The 16,532-nt window shown below is 43.8% G+C and overlaps 2 protein-coding genes across 2 annotated transcripts; both read right to left on the bottom strand.

The window, feature by feature from the left end:
* Position 1: 1 nt before the first annotated feature.
* On the bottom strand, positions 2 to 6,036 carry LOC142884164 (protein lifeguard 1). Its single transcript, XM_076019682.1, has 6 exons — positions 5,892 to 6,036; positions 4,591 to 4,900; positions 3,138 to 3,338; positions 2,192 to 2,320; positions 1,514 to 1,657; positions 2 to 695 (listed from the first exon to the last, which is right to left on the bottom strand). The coding sequence occupies exons 2-6, from the start codon at positions 4,897 to 4,899 to the stop codon at positions 561 to 563; spliced, it is 918 nt and encodes a 305-aa protein (XP_075875797.1). The 5' UTR covers position 4,900; positions 5,892 to 6,036; the 3' UTR covers positions 2 to 560.
* A 755-nt stretch (positions 6,037 to 6,791) lies between these two features.
* Positions 6,792 to 13,504, bottom strand: LOC142884167 (uncharacterized). Its single transcript, XM_076019685.1, has 5 exons — positions 12,508 to 13,504; positions 11,075 to 11,170; positions 10,874 to 10,979; positions 9,808 to 9,904; positions 6,792 to 9,484 (listed from the first exon to the last, which is right to left on the bottom strand). Exons 1-4 carry the CDS (start codon positions 13,121 to 13,123, stop codon positions 9,847 to 9,849), a joined length of 876 nt encoding a protein of 291 aa, XP_075875800.1. The 5' UTR covers positions 13,124 to 13,504; the 3' UTR covers positions 6,792 to 9,484; positions 9,808 to 9,846.
* Positions 13,505 to 16,532: the final 3,028 nt, after the last annotated feature.

Raw genomic sequence — 16,532 nt, 5'->3', positions numbered from 1 at the left:
GGACGTGTGTTGTCTTTATTTCGTCAAGATTTTTTCTGCGGTATTAATTCATTTATCTTGTGTGGCTCAAAATGAAATGGAAAAACAGAACTAGCATACCAACATATAGACAGTTTTTCACACAAACAGCAAAAGGGTTTGAATGGTTGCATCTCTAACACCTTGCAAATGTTCACAGTAGCATCACAGCAGTGCTCGATTTCACTCTTCACCCAGAGAAGTCAGCCTCTAAAGAAAATGTCTAAATTGTGACATTACCTTCGTATCTGGGGACGATATAGAGATTTCAGTTATTTAATGGGGTGGGGGTCAGTATTTTCCCCCTTAAAACAGTCTGAGTAACTCTAACCTGTGCTGCAACGAAATGAACACTTCTGCAAGAAAAGAAAACTTTTGCAACCAGAAATCTCAGAACTTCATCTTTGAACATTTTCTGTTATCACCTGAACAAGTTATACAAACAGGTTATACACGATAATGAAGGACATTTTCATTGTCGGTGCACTCTGGAGTGGTCATAAATGTGTATGGATGCATTTCTTCGTGCACGTGCCGCCGTTTCACCTCCTCCCCAGCAGGTAGAGGAAGATGAGGATAATGTCCAGGTAGATGGTGAGAGCAGCAGTGACGTATTCCTCCGGACTCAGACGATAGCTCATCGTCCCCATCAGCAGTTGGCAGTCAACCATCAGGAACTGAGTGGCATGGATTTGGGACAGGAAGAGAGAAAAAAAAAAAGATGGATGAGCTATTTGACCTCTGTGACCTCTGAGGGCATTACGCACACATGATCGTCCCGCACGAGGTGTCTTTTAATTATTTAATCAATGGTTTCCCATTGTTGCCTTTCTGAAGCGCACGTAAACAGGTCAGGAGTGATTAGTGCAGCACTGATCGCGTCATGGGTTACTGTGCTGGTGTAAACGGGCCTGTTGTGGCCTGGAGGAGAAGCAGCAGTTGGACGGTCGCATCCCCGACAGCGAGACCGAGGGCGCCACTGAAGCCAAGCAGCAGCCAGCAGCACCCAAGACCATATGGGGGGACGAGCCCATCATGTGTCTCTCACGAAATACAGCATTATTGGAGCTTCTGTCAATGGTAATGCAATAGCTGGAAGGAGGAGGATGATGATGATGATGATGATGATGATGATGATGATGATGATGATGGACTCGCGCTGGATATCTGCAGTCTTTGCCCCATGGAGATTATTACTGCAGCAAATGTGAAAAAAGGGACCCAGCCCCTCCCCCAAACCTCCTCCCATAATATGCCAATTCTTCCAGGATACATGTGTCATCCGTCATTTTTGGCAGAAGCAGCATATGACCGTCTACAACAAGACAAACACGACAGAGGAGCTAATTGAGGCTTTGCTGAGTGACTGATTTGCTGAAAGAAATAGCAGAAGTTTCAGCAGTGTAACAGTAATAACTGTAGCTAACTCACAAGCCCAATCCCACTGACAGTGAGTGAGACTCGTGCAGCACACATCACCTTTCATGTTTCTCACCAGTGAAAACAGCAGAGCGCCCAGACACCCATAGGCGATTTCAGCCATATAGGAGTAGTAGAAGGTGCAGAAGAACCCGAACATGACCAGGTCCACGGCCAGGATCAGCAGGAGTCCATAGCAAATAGTGAAATCAAATCGAGTCTACAAAACAACAGGTAAGAAAAAAAAAAAAAAAGGGTCATAAGTCATTGGTGATAAATGAGTTACCTCTATTTTGTTTGATACAGCAGCTTTAATGTTGAGCTTTCACTTAGATATAGTTCCACTATTCTCGTCCTTGAAGTGCAACACAAACGTAAAACATTATGTTTGTGTTGCACTTCCAAGGTTGTTGTTTTTTTTTTTGTCATTTGCATGCTCACACATGAAACACAATTTGTCACGGTACAGTGAACATTCAGGACTCTTATGGCAAAGGCAGTATAATCCACAACAATATGAAGCTATAAAGTGTTCTTAAGAATATTACAATCTGTTATACTACAATATAACAGATGTCAAGTACTTTTTGTACAAGCCTTAGTCTGCATCGAGCATCAAGTTACCAACCTATTAGTTCAGAGAAGTATAGTGTATAGTGTGATGTCTTTTCTGACACACTTCACTGTGTGTGTGTGTGTGTGTGTGTGTGTAAACAGTGTAAATGGAAACTGCAGCAGCTCTGGCTTGTCTGACCTGTGCAGAGAAGGCAATTATTGTCATAGTGATGGCCAGAGTTGCTCCCATGGTGATGATGACAGCGATGGTATCATGGAAAGAGGCAATGGTTCCCACCATGTACGACAAACTCAAGGTGACCAGAACCTGTGTGGGGAAAGTAAATTCAAGATGAGATGCCAAGTCTCTTATGTCTGATCAAGCAGAAGCTGCCCCCCCCCCCCAAACCCAGACAGCCAGAGGGGAAAAAGAAATCCTGATGAATCGTCCTCTTCCTGTAAAATACTTCACTGCTCCTCCACCTCCACCCTCAGTTCTGGCTGCATCGCCTATACTTTGTACACGCATGACTGCACTACCACCTGTCCATCCAACTCCCATCATAAAATTTGTCGATGGCACCACCCTACCGAGTTGGACTGAGAAACAAGATCCTGAAGCCGTTTGCATGGTGCTCTGCTAGTGCACAATAAAGACTATTCCTCATTGATTAGTCTCATTCAATCATCACGATACAAGATACATAAATGACCCTGAAAAAAAACTTAAGAGATACCAAATTTCCATGTAAAAAAAAAAAAAGTAATTCTTAATAACACAGTAGCTGTTGTTTTGATGCTTATATGTGTTGTTTTAATGTCATATATATATATATATATGTATATATATATATACATATATATATATATATATATATATATATATATATATATATATATATACATATATATGTATATATCTGTTCAGGAAGTGGCAACAACCTCAGGGTTTTTCATTTCCACCGTTCACTTCCTCTCGACCATTTGCAAAACTTCTTGCTGTCAAACAGTCTTTATGTTTCTTTCTGTTTATATAGTAATAAATAATAATAATAATAATAATAATAATAATAATAATAACAATAATACCTTTCACTATGACGTTATCACGCATCACGTATTTGCAGTGAAGATTTGTGACTTACCAGGGCCACGATGTTCCAGGGGTGGCGGCGGCTGAATGACTTGCAGAAGCTGAGGGCCATGGCCAGCATGACGAAGACGATGAAGGAGCTGAGGTAGGCCCACAGGTTGGTCTGCACGGCCTCTTTGACCACGCTGGAGAAGGTGAACACGCACACCACGCTGAAGGTGAAGACCAGCTGGAGAGTCAGGATGCTGTAGACCTGGACAGAGCAGGGACACGCCAGGGTCACCGGTCTGGTGAACCTTCTAAAAAACTGCCGCGTGATAGTTTTCAGCTGGTTAGAACATGACTGGACCAATCTGGGTAGCCTGTCGGTAGAGAAAGAGCTTTTTCCACCTCAAGTCTTGCCAGGATTCACTAAAGTAATAGGCCCAAACTCCTTCAAAAATAAAAAGAAACTAGTGAACAAGTGAAAAGTATCTGAATAGAAGGAACTGCTGTAGAAGCCTCTCAACATGTGATACAAACCAAACACGTGAAATAAGTCGACTTCCTGTGCAATTGAATTCACAATGTGCAATAACTGTTTACATCCTTTCCTGTTATTTATTTGTACACTGCACTGTTCTTGTCTTCCCCCTTTTTTTTTGCACTATTTCTGTCTATTCACAATATAATTGTTTTTTATGTTTATTTTCACATTATTAAAAAAGACCCAGCAAAAGCAGCACCTCAAATTTCATTGCATGCTCTTTTTACAAGGCTTCTGATTCTGATTCTAATTAAAAGGTACTTTTTTAAAAATCTGAAATGACTTTTTTTTTTTTTTTACCATCAAACTTCAAACTATTTACAATTAATGAGCCGCGGACAGTGACAGGTCCTCACCAACAGGCCACTGAGTGACGTCCTGACCAGTGATGCTTTGAGCAGCTTTAAAAATATTTTGCCATGTTTCGCATCTTGCACTTTTACATCGTCAAACACTGCCAAAATTATTAAAACACAGAATACACAGCATTCTGTATGGATTCTACATAACGCTGATACACACAAAAGCCACACTGAATTACAGGCAACTCCAACTTGAGGACTCTGACTGGCCTGTTTTCAGTCTGCCAGATCAAACTTTGTCCAATCAACGCCCATCTTTTCAGAGGCCTCACACTTTGCTGCTATGTGCCATTTGCCTGATGTACATCACATACATCTCATACGATTCTTTCCAATATCTAAACTGCTTGTCACTCCTTTTCTGATGACGTCACTTGTTGTCTTTTCTGTGTTTTGTCATTGATTTTGCTTCCTTACATTTTATTTCTTTATTATTTCACGTTAAGGAATCGTTTTAATAGTTTCGTCAAATGTGTACATTTTGGAAAGAAAAGCGTTGTAACAGAACAAATTGCATTGTGAAAAAGAAAAGAGTGTGGCAAACCTGTAGAAACTGGACAGGTGCTGCCGTTCAAACCTCATTGTGAACGTGTTTCAAAAGACACGGTTGCACAAACCTTTCGGATAAACCCTCGTCTCACGGCCTTGTCGTCAAAAGCGGATGAGCATATCAGCGGAGTCGTGTCTGACGATGCTTCAAGCCTCAAGTCCATGAAGGACTCGTATCCAGCGGAGGACAGGCTGGAGGAATCAGTCGCCACTTTGGCCGGATCGTACCGCGGTGCGGCGGCCGAGTAGGGAGGAGGTGGCGGCAGCTCGTGGTTGGAGTAAGGAGGTGGTGGCGACGGTGCAGGCGGTGAGCAGACGCCATGGCCGGCAGGCTCCTGCGTGTCCGTGGATATGAGGAGATCTTCCGAGTCCGACATGCTGCAGCAGGGTGGGACAAAGATTTGGTTAAGATGTTTCCCTAAAGTCTGAGATCAGTTCCTTTTTTTTTTTTTTTCATCTCCATTCAAACATAAGCATTATCAACGGAGAGAATTACTGCATTACGAACTCGTCCGGGCGTCTACTGGACTTCAGCATTAAGATAGTGAGATGAAATCCCCCGAAAGGGTCAACAGAAACAGCTTTTGTACGAAAATTGACTTGAATTGTTCTTAGGGAGAGAGATTTGTGCTGATAAGACCTTTTGGAGGCCGAGGCTTGAAACCGCAAGTCAAGACAGCAAACAAGAGGCTGATGAGAAACTCATGTCATGCGTTTGTGGGGAGCAGAGGGAAGTTCCTGCTTTACATGACAGCGCTGTGATCTAATTAGCCAGAGTTCTACCACAAGACATTTGCCTTTATCTGCTATCATTGTTACTGAAACAAGAAGGAAGGACTGGGTAAAGGAGTCCATTGCTGATGTAATCAAATTCGCTGAACTAAATAACTAACAAACTAACTAAATGACTAAGTAAATAAACTATGGTTTAAAAGCTGCGCTATATATTCCATCACAGTTACAGGCTGTGGGTGTCATAATGCACTATTGCCATTTGACCAGATAAGATAATTGAGAAGAAAAAACAGCTTATTAACGACGTCCTATTGACTTCTTAAAGGGACAGTGACAGTATTCGCCATCACGCTTGCTTACTAAAACATGTGCCTGTTGCAACAATTTCCTACAACATCAACTAGTGAAATGGTTAAAACGTTTACAACATATATATATATATATATATATATATATATATATTTAAAAAAAACAAAAAAACAACAAAAAAACAACAACAACAGAAACAAAGACACAGGTCTTAACCACGTGGTTAAAATATTCGTCACTTAATGTCAGCTTAATGTCACGCATTGCACGGCAGACAAGCCATTTGGTGCAAGTTCAAAGAGCGTTCAGCGGATTCGGTGCTCACCTTCTTGATGGACAGCAACAGTCTGTCGCCTCACTGCGCTGCGTTTGAAGGGCTTCGTCGGTTTTCCACTCTACGTGGTGGGAGTTTCACTTCCTGCCGGCGAAGACACGCAAAAACAAAACTCCGAGGAGAGGAAATTGGAAACGCCTACATTGCTTCAGAGCGGGTTAAAGATCAACGCCGCCCCCCAACCCCCAACCCGCCACAATGTCTGCGTTTGTGTCGAACACTGCTCATCATCAGTCGTCAGGCAGACAAAGACTCACTCACCCAATGACGACATCATTTTATATATATATGTTAGACGTAAAATATATAAAATAAATATTAGTGGTGTAAAGCTAAACCGATTTGAATCGGTTTTCGGTCTGTGACGTATGAGATCCGAGTGCATCGGTTGATGGAGCCCTGGATCGGTAAAGTAAAAATAAGCACTTGGGGTTAAATTGTCCATTTGTATTGAATCGCACTGAACCGAATCGGATCGAATCGTACCAAATGATTAACTATTTTTTATGAATCGTCCCTGAATCGGATCGTAGCTTGTGAATCGAGATTTGAATCGGATTGTTTTGTCAGTGAAAGATTCACACCCCTAATATATATACATTTGCATTAAAAGAAATCACTTCCCCAAAACAAAGCAAGAGTTTTTGAATCTAATTTTCTACCAAAAGGGCACAATTATTTGGATTTAAAAAAAATGATGATCGAAAAATGGAATAATTTTATGATTTAAAAAATAAAAATATAAAAATAAATCTGGTCTAACATTATTGAAGAAAGGGGCCTCTGGGCAGTCTACCTTCTTTCAGTAAGTTCCTATCTAGTACAACAACAACTACAAACAAACAAAAACCGTAAACACCTTAAAACAAAAACACTCCCAATAACACGCACATATCTCACACATTTATTGTAAAAAATACATATAAAAACAATTTCTGAGACATACAAAAGATTGGAGCTTAGAAACAGTATGTTGAATAGACAAATAGCAAGCCATTTTTTTTTCCTTGAAATGCATTACATATTTACAATTTAATAAATAAAATTCAATTTGTTTTTACACCAGAGTAAAATGCAGATTGTCCATGTCTCAGAGATGCTGATAACCACTGTGGTGACGTCTTGGGGAAAAAAACAACACATTCTCATTGAATACATTGGCCTCACAGCGCAGGGCACACTGGGTAAGGGGTCCGTGCCCTGAGCCGCCTCGGATTTCGGGACCTTTATACAAAATACCATCATCCTTGTTCACACGAAGCATCAAGCTAGCATTGGTAGAAAACTGAGGTATTGCACCACACAGGTTGGGGGAAGGGGGCGGGGCATTATGGGATTCTGTGGGGTCTTACATTGTCTTTTATATTGACCGGCAACCCAACCAACAGCCACAGACCCCTCATCCCCCGACACACACACACACACACACACACACACACACACACACACACACACACACACACACACACACACACACACACACCTTATCACTACAATAAATGTAACATCTAATGACCGATGCAGCTCCTCATTGTCTCGCTCAATGCCCCTGATGCACACACGCAAACGCACACACACGCGCACACACGTTTGGCATCATTTTTCTTATTTACCAATACACAAAAGAGAAACATGCACAGGCCTGCCCTCCAGTGGCCGAACGAGTCATAGCACCTCAGACTTCAGAACGCACATGGGACTAGCAAAAGAGATGGGTGGTGGTGGGGGGGTGGGGGGGGGGGGGTACATGGGCCCAGACTAAACCAGGCAACCGGTTTGTTCTTCTCAGTATGCAGAGATTCAAACACATTAAAACAGGCAGCAAAAGAAATCAATCCATGTTGCTTTTCGCGCCCCCCCCGCCCCCCCGTAACCCACCATGACTCATGTCGGCATCAGACAGCATCTGTTAAGCAGCCTGCACTGTCCTGAAAAACACACCACAAACAACTGCTCTCACAGGAACCCCGTCACCAGGCAAACTCAATCAACACAAGAAAGGCAGAGAAAAGCAAAAAAAAAAAAAATTTTTTTTTTTTTTCTTTAGCAATAATCCTTATCAATACTTTATGATATAATACCTTGAAATCTAAAAACAAAAAAAGGAAAGGAAAGGCGTGGGGTGCTGGTTATGTAACGATTAACCGACAGGTGTCCATAGCCCCCAGTGCTGGAGGAAAAAAGTGGGCGGACGACACATGGTGTCAACACGCCCCCCAAAATACATCCCACAATGCATCCACTCCTTCATCAGGCTTTAATGCAAGCAGATGGCCGACGTGTCCCTGCGGTCTGGTGGAGACAGACTGCAGCCCGACGTGTTGAGGAATGAGCAGCGCAGAACCAGAGGGGTCGGGACACAAACCGCATTGAAAGAATGATGGGACAGCAACTATCTGCCATATTGCAAACCAATGCCACGTGTTGGCCAGAGTGACAATGAATTGAAGATTAAAAAAAAAAAAGAAAAAAAAAGAGATTTTTTATATTTAAAAAAAAAAAAGCATTAAAAACCAGAGAAAAGGGTGATCGGGTTGACTCAGCAGACACACGTGTACACACATTCGGTCATGTTTGGGGACGTCTTTTGTCCCTGGTCATTAGGTCAATTCTCTCTCTCTCTCTCTCTCTCTCACACACACATACACACACACACACCACACGCCACATACACACCTGTAACCCAGACTTAAAAGGGGGTGGGGGTGGGAGTGGGGCTTTAAATCCACATCCTTGTCTATGTCCGTCAGTCTTAAGGGACAAAAGTGCTGAAATTGGTGCCAACACCAGCGCTACCACGGCCCTATAGAACACCAAAAAAAAAAATAAAAAAAATAAAAACCCTCCCAAACACTCAGCATGTAGCAGCACATTGAACTCTGACCTTAATCACCGCTGAAAAGGAAACACTGACCTATTCTGAAAAACAACCCCCCCCCACCCCCCCGCAGACTGTGCCCTGAAAAGTTTTTTGATTTGTTTTTCAAGCAGAAGAAGAAAGAGAAGGAACAGACTCCTCGCTGCCCCCAGTCACCAACACGAGCCCTCAACCTCAAGCTGATTTGGAAAAAACAACAACAAAACAATGCTTACATGGTAATAGTTCAAGCCTTCAGTGTGAGGTTGGTTCATTTGGGGTTTTGCCGAGGAAAGCAAACATTCAGGCAACGTATGACATGGAATAACACTGGAGAAAATGATGAGTCCGATTTGGAAGGAGGAGACACACAGGAGAGGATCCAGAGTCACAGTCTAGACTCCCACAGTTTGAATCGCCAGGGAGCAATTTCTATCAGGGGTGCTCATGGTTTGTTTACTTTAGATTGTGTGTGTTCTGCAGATCCGAGCAAAGTCTACGACACAGATTGGATTGAGGAAATGGTTTAACCAACCGAGCTTTTTCTGCAGAAGTCAAGACAGTGGACCAACTTCCAATGGAGCAGTCTGAACAGGGAGGATCTGACGTCGATCACTGAAGCTTCCTCCTCGGGCCACCTCTACTCAGGCATGGGATTGCATCTAACAGGACATTTGGCCTTAATTTGTTAAAAATTACACACTTTTTTTCAGATCAGTGTAGTCTCCTGTAAGGGCAGAGAGACACAGAGGCAATTAGACAGAAATCCAAAGTCTAATTAGAAACCATTTCAAACTCGTTTTCTAATGCGGCAAATTCCAATTGTTTTTCACCACAATGTCTGACGTGCCAACATGACAAGTCCGACTACAATCCAAGCGGTTACACTTTCTTTAGCAGTGAATACTGCATCGTTTTTGTCAACATCTTGATTTTGTTTGCGTGTGCAGAACATTTTGAAGAGGAGTTCAGTTCATGTGGCTATCACGCCATCATTTCAAACACTGTCCCAACTCATCGCAGTGACAGTGGTTGCGTGCACGCACGTACCTGAGTCGCATCGGTCACTGTGCAGAGAAGGTGTGACCATCAATCAAAGGGGTGTTCGGGGCAGCAGGGCTTCACCTTGGACCAGGAATCGATGCAGCTGCAGAACAGACGCAGGACGTGAGGGTGAGTTTGGCAACGTCAGGAAAGCTCAAAGCCTTCTGCTGACTGCTAGGATATTCCTTAGCCGCTCCGTTTGCAAATAACGACAGCCACGTGTCGTTGACAACAAAATGAAGTGAACACGTCGACCTTGGAACTACTACCATATTCAGTGAGGCTTGTTTTGGGAAATGAGATAAAAACCTGACATGACTGAGGGGCTGACGCAAGGAAGCAGCATTGAAAACAGATGTCTACCAGTTTAATGAGCTGTGGTCCTTTAAAAAAAAGAAAAATAAACATTCATGATTGTGCCTGGTTTAAAAACGGACTCTCAACAATAGGATTTCTGAGCACAAGCGGGCTGCGCCAGTCAAATTCAAAAGAACTTGACACAAGATTTTATATTTTACAATTTAAGAAGGGGGGGGGGGGGGGACACGAGGTGAATCCCCACGGCACTCTACACGCGGGTTTTCATCATCTCTCCTCATCAAACAGGACAACGTTGTGTAAGAGTCGAGAACTTCCCTAAAATGGGAAATTTTGAGTCTCGACCGAGGAAAACTGGTGGATTCTTCGAAATTGAGTAGGAGCCACAAGTGATTGTGGCTTTGACATTTTCAATATGTGGTAAAATGACTGGTATAAACACTTGTAGTCATTCAATGACTGCTGTTGCGCTCCAAGAATTTACAGGAACATGTCTGCAATCTTTCGTCTCAGATCTGTGATTGTGTGCTAATAAATGTCACTCTGCCATAGATTTACAAGCAAAGGGCTCAAGTAGAAAAACGATTTTTAGAAGGCTGTTTGAGAATGGCAACTCAGAAAAGCAGTTTCCCAAAATAACAGCCTTTCAATTCAATGTTTGCTGTCATCGTTTGAGTCTAGGTTTTCCACTCTGTTCAAGCGCATTACAACACAGAACGGACACATACATAATAATGTTTGTTTGCTTTGTTACCTCTTATGGTAGACACACAGACACGCCAGTCTAGCAATAGTCTCTCCCTGTACCAGATCCTCCAAACAGATGGAGCACTCTCCACTGTCTTTACTGAGCACGTCCGCTGCAAAAACACAAAGCAAAGCACAGTGTTTCAAGATGCCTAAAAACCAAACAAAGCAGAAGAGACACAGTCATCGGAGCCGTAATGATACTGACTGTTGTAAGGTAGGGGAGGAGATGTGAGGCAGCTCAACAGGTGATCCTCAATCCGACCCCCTGGGAAGGGTTTTGAGCAGAAAGGACAGCGGATATCTGTGAAGACACAACAGGGCTGGCATTAGCGCGACTTCGCAGCCCAGTTATAAATTATAGATTGAGAGACATCACATTGAGAAGACGTGCCGAGCTTGGGACATCTAGATTACACGCGATGAGCTGGTAAACCAGAGAGCAGACTGAGAAGTAGACTCCACTGCCATGGCCAAAGCCAGGCAGTCTCCTCCTGTGACTGACTGGGTTAGGAAATTATCTTAGCTAGCCAGAATTAGACTGGAACTCGTTCTGATGGAATGCACGCACTAAAAAAGTGCAGGCGGTACACTGACCAATGGCACAGTGACTGGATGAGAGAGGCTGGCTCGAACAGTGCCACGCTGCCCTACATTCTCCATCCATGAGCCGCTGCCAGCGATAAGCAGACATGTGAAGTTGTGACCTATTTCCCTACACTGGCTGGAGGGCTGGCCTGGGAAAACCCACCGCAGTGTAGCGTTGTGTTGTGTTGTGTTTTGGCTCGGCTTGCCATCTCAAGCTCACTGTGCTTGTGCGGTTCTCCCAACTTCATCCAAAGAGCATTTTCAGTTCCACTGTGCGACGCTTCCTGATTTGCTCTAGACGCTGCTGTAAGGTGTCGCAGTTGCACGCTGCAGAATTTCCCTCCCGACCGTTGCTGTCAAATGCACGTTATATGTCATAATATCCAGTTTTACGCCATAGCTTTTGCGTAGTACAATGGGCTCACTGATGAATTTAGTAAGTATGCAAGAAAGGGAATAGAGATTATCTGTTCAGGAATGCAAATTCGCCAAATAATCCATTTTAATTTCAGCCTGGGTGGACTGAGAATCAAACTGGAATAGTTTTGTGCAAAAAGCAACAACACGGCAATTGAGGATAAATGTCTTGAGTAAATGTGCAATGTGAATAAGCTTCAGTTTACATTCTGCCAGGCGAGGATGTCATTTTTCACCCCCTCACTCTCATTCTACACCACAATGATCTGTGAACGAGGTTGACGGTGAACTTGGACATCATCACCCCCCCCCCTCCCCAGCCATCAACGGTCTGGTTTAGAAACACCAGGTTAAACGTCACACTTCTGGTTTAAACACACCGACCAATTCCATGTAAGGTGTGCTAGAAACTGTTCTGACTGTCGTGCTGTCATGACTCTAAACTAAACCGTTAAAGCCCGAACGAGACCAACCCAAGTAAAACAATAAGTGCACAAATAAACCTCCATAAATACATCCAAGATAAATAAATAAATAAAATAAAATAAAATAAAATAAAATAAAATAAAATATCCAAAAACGAAATAAAATGAAAAAACAACAACAACCCACAGTTGAATACATTCGACAACTTACTGCCATGACGGTTATTAACACGGTAGAGGCCGATCCAAGCCTCCGACACCGGCCGCTGGTGTGCGCCTCGGACCCGGGCGGACCTTGCGCCCACGCTGCGGGCCGATGAGTGCCGATTCCCGGGCAGCCGCTCGGAAAAGGTGCGCTGGGGTGTGCGGCCTGTCTCTTCTCCTTGCTGACGTTCCGCCGCGACAGGAGGCTCCGGGCTTACGTGACCGCCTTCCTCCGGCTTCCCATCGCTGCTGCCGCCGCCGCCGCCGCCGCTGCTGCTGCCGCTGCTGCTGCTGCTGCTGTTGTTGTCGTCCGCAGGTGACGCTTGGCCGCCGCTGGACGGGATGCTGCTGCTGCTGTGGTGGTGGTGGTGGTGGTGATGGTGGTGGTGGTGGTCGGCGGGGCTGCCGTCGGCGCTCGCCCCATGCTGCCCCAGGTCTGAGTCGCTGCCCTCCTCCGACCGACTCCGGTTGGCCTCCGTGTCCTCGAAACTCCCCGCGAAGTCCACCATGAGACTAGTGGGCCTGGCGCAGCGGGGCCGCCGGTAGGAGTCCCGCTTTGTGCCATCTTTTCCGAATGTGGAGGGAGCGGGGTCTTCCTGTAGGCGGCTGGCTCTGGTCCCCATCGCTGGCGAGCCGAGCGAGCTTAGCTAGCGAGCTAGCTAGCTAGCGAGATTCAGCTGGCTGGCGGAGCTGCGTCCTCAACTCGAACCACCGCAAAGAACAAGGCAGCGATTTCACCTCGAAACAACCCTCACTGTCCGTCTCACAAAATTCGACCGAGCCCTTAAAATGATGTTGAATAAACGTGATATAGGTAGTTGGGTTGTACTTCCGTGGCCTCAGTTCCTCCCGTCTGTCCACATTTTCCTTTCTTTTCTTTTTTTACGTGCCTGTTCTCGTTGCAGCAGCGGAAATGGAGTATTTACGCTCCTTCCTTTGAGTCGCACGCCGAGCAGTTACGGTAATGTGGCGGCGTCAAATGGAGAGCGTGTGATCCGAATTTGTTTTTGGTTGTGTTTTTTTTTTGTGTGTGTGTGTTTTTTTTAAATAATATTCCATGGTCACTTTATCCTCTTTTATGTTTATGGCCACGGCAATACTCACATCTTTAAAATTCCGTCTAATTTGACTTTATATATACGTGTTTATAATTCGAGAGAGGAACTCGTACACGATATAATACGGTAAAAAGAACGCAGTAACACGGACCAATCAGCGCTCACATCGAGTCACTAAACACTAAGCAGCTGGTCCCGAATGCCTGAGGATGGTCCGATGGCTGTAAATGCTGCGGTAAAGCCATCCAACACTTACAGCCGATCGCCCACACTTGATTTGTACTTACTCCGTTATCACGAGGCACTACTATATAACCGTAACTGTGTGTCTACATGGAATAACAAATATAATCACACAGAGGATGGAATAAAACAACAACAAAACAAGAGAATCTGACTCTGATCTTTTACCAGATCAGAGTCAGATTCTGAGAATATCAAAAAGAGAATATCATTTATGACGTTCGTGATTTCAGGTTAATATTAATATGATTTAAATTAATGTTCAAAGGTAAAACTGATGTCACTCGAGGGTGGGTTAATCCCACTGACCAATTTTAAGAAAGTCTCGTTTTAAATTTCCAAATAACAGCCGTATATATAAAAAATATAAATCAGGTCATGTCCTTATTCTACACTTTAAATTGGGTTTGTTCTGAAATGCCACTTCTGATTGTCTTGAAATGGGGTCAGTTGGTGAGAGTGACCGGGCTGCAGAGGTTGTGTACTACCATCCCACTGAAGAGGTATCATTTTGTGAAAACTAGGAACTTTCCAAAAGCATTCATCTTAAATAATGTACATTTAACACAATGTTATTTTGCATGGCTTATATTTTGAAATTAAGCATCAGATCTTGTTTGAGTGGGCTTCGGAAGTTTGTGCATTGGTTTCATCACTTTATGGCAACAAAGAATTTCTGCAAAATAGTTGAATGTGAGATCATGTACATTAAACACAACATTATCTATTTTTGGATGACTTTTACTTTGTAATGCCACATCTTCTATTCTGAAATCAAGCCATATACAGACACTCCCCAGTTTTGGTAGGCATTTATTTTCAAAAACCACATCAGACCTTTCTGAAATTGAGTCAGTGTGCTTCAGGGGCTGTGCAATACCACCCTCAAGTGGAATCACTTTGTGGCAACCAGGGAAGTTCATCTTAAATCATCTAAGCTACACCAATGTTACAATTGTTTTCTGTTGGGATGGATTTCATTTTTTTCAAATGCTAAATTGGTTGTTTCTGGTTTTGATTGAGGGGCCTCCTAGGACTGCTAACATTTTCCCCCCTCCCCAAAATAGTAAACTGAAACAATGCACATTAAACGCAATGTTCTCAGTTTTTGCAAGCTTTTATTCCAAAATGCCATATTATATTTTCATGTCGCAATAATGTTGGTGCCAAAGTATAATCTACTCATGAACTTTATACACGTCTTACGACTTTACACGCTTGTTGGAAAGTTCTGAGGCCGAAAAAAAACCCGCCACCCTCAAAGGTGAGCTAAATGATGCTGTGCGGAAATCATTTAGAACTATTTGTATACTTCTCCAATATTGTCAATGCTATCATTGTTGGCGGCATTTTTATTTGCGCACGCGTTTACCCAATTTGTAGACTCATGAGTGTGATTTAAATTCAACATATTGTTTTTTTTTTTGTTTGTTTTATCTTTGTCATTTTCGCCGATATCACCACTTGGTGGCGCCAACGGACCAACAACCGCAGGAGCGTTCGTACGCCTGCCAACAAAGTTGGTGTGGAGCACTGCATTTCCGCGACCGCTTCAGTCTTTGCACATCTCAATTTGAGCGTACAAACGAACGTGTTTTTGTTTTCTCTCTCTTTCTCCCTTTTAGGCCCGGGGTTTTTATGGAGTTGTGTGCGTATATCCTTGTAAGGTGGAGTCACTTTCTAGCAACTGAGGTGTATACCCAATGTACATTCCCAAAAATCATTTATTTAAAGTGACAAGGCTCTTGTTTTTATTGTTGTTACATCGCCTTCTTCTGGGAGTTATATTTCCGTGAATGGTTCCAGACTGACTGCACGAAAACAAATCTCTCTCTCTCTCTCTCTCTCTCTTCACACACACACACACACACACACACACACACACACACACACACACACACACACACACACACACACCCTGTGCAGGTGAACAGTGCATAGTGTCCCTTTTTTCCTTAAGCACAAAGCGAGTGTCGGCTTAGCCTGGCTAGCTTGACAGCATGCGGGGATGGACGTCTCGCTTCCCCCGCAGGCACAGGAGACGCCTCTCTGTGGGCGGTCTCGTGCAACTTCACAGCTTCCGAATGGGCCTTTTCTCACCTAATGAGCGCCGCTGATAAGAGGCGCGGACAACAACGAGCCGTCTCGTGTGGAAAAGCAGGGGGTGGGTTGGGCAGGGTAGGTTAGACTAGGCGTGTGCAAACTACGGCCCGGGGGGCCATATGAGGCCCGTAAAGCTTTTAAAATCCGGCCCGCCAAACTTGAAGAAATGATATTAAGTGATTAAATAGCTGTATTTCATCAATTTATTCAGTGTTTTAAGTTATGTCAATAAAGAGCTAAATACCGTGGGGCTTTAAATACACATATTTTGTTGTAAATGTTTTCGTTCATTTTCAATTGACATTAAAGCACGTTTTCTACATATCCCATGATAGATATTTTCCTCCTATAAGATGGCTCACCAAAACACTATCCATCTGCTCCTGACCTGTAGACACCGATCCGGTGTGTGTGTGTGTGTGTGTGTGTGTGTGTGTGTGTGTGTGTGTGTGTGTGTGAGTGAGAGAGAGAGAGAGAGAGAGAGAGAGAGAGAGAGAGAGAGAGTCTTGTTTCTTTATTTTGAGCTGGGGTCTCCCTCCAAGACGACCTCTTGGTGCATCGGGGATGAATACCTACATCAGACGTTCACGACAACGACTAACAACGTCAACTTCATCCCCCCCCCCCT

This window comes from Nelusetta ayraudi, unplaced genomic scaffold (genome assembly GCF_046127955.1).
Source record: "Nelusetta ayraudi isolate G7.1 ecotype Tasmania unplaced genomic scaffold, CSIRO-AGI_Nayr_v1 ptg000011l, whole genome shotgun sequence".
NCBI lineage: Eukaryota > Metazoa > Chordata > Actinopteri > Tetraodontiformes > Monacanthidae > Nelusetta > Nelusetta ayraudi.
The sequence above is the reverse complement of the archived record's forward strand: the minus strand, read 5'-3'. Positions and strand labels throughout refer to the sequence as shown.

Excerpts from the sequence above, each read along its gene's own strand:
- LOC142884164 (XM_076019682.1), bottom strand. The coding sequence starts at position 4,899 with ATGTCGGACTCGGAAGATCTCCTCATATCCACGGACACGCAGGAGCCT. Across the intron at positions 3,339-4,590 it reads GACGAGGGTTTATCCGAAAG|GTCTACAGCATCCTGACTCT; the intron begins GTTTGTGCAACC and ends TGCTCTGTCCAG. Across the intron at positions 2,321-3,137 it reads CCTGGAACATCGTGGCCCTG|GTTCTGGTCACCTTGAGTTT; the intron begins GTAAGTCACAAA and ends TTCCCCACACAG.
- LOC142884167 (XM_076019685.1), bottom strand. The coding sequence starts at position 13,123 with ATGGGGACCAGAGCCAGCCGCCTACAGGAAGACCCCGCTCCCTCCACA. Across the intron at positions 10,980-11,074 it reads TCCTCCCCTACCTTACAACA|CGGACGTGCTCAGTAAAGAC; the intron begins GTCAGTATCATT and ends GTGTTTTTGCAG. Across the intron at positions 9,905-10,873 it reads CTGTGTGTCTACCATAAGAG|CTGCATCGATTCCTGGTCCA; the intron begins GTAACAAAGCAA and ends TCTGTTCTGCAG.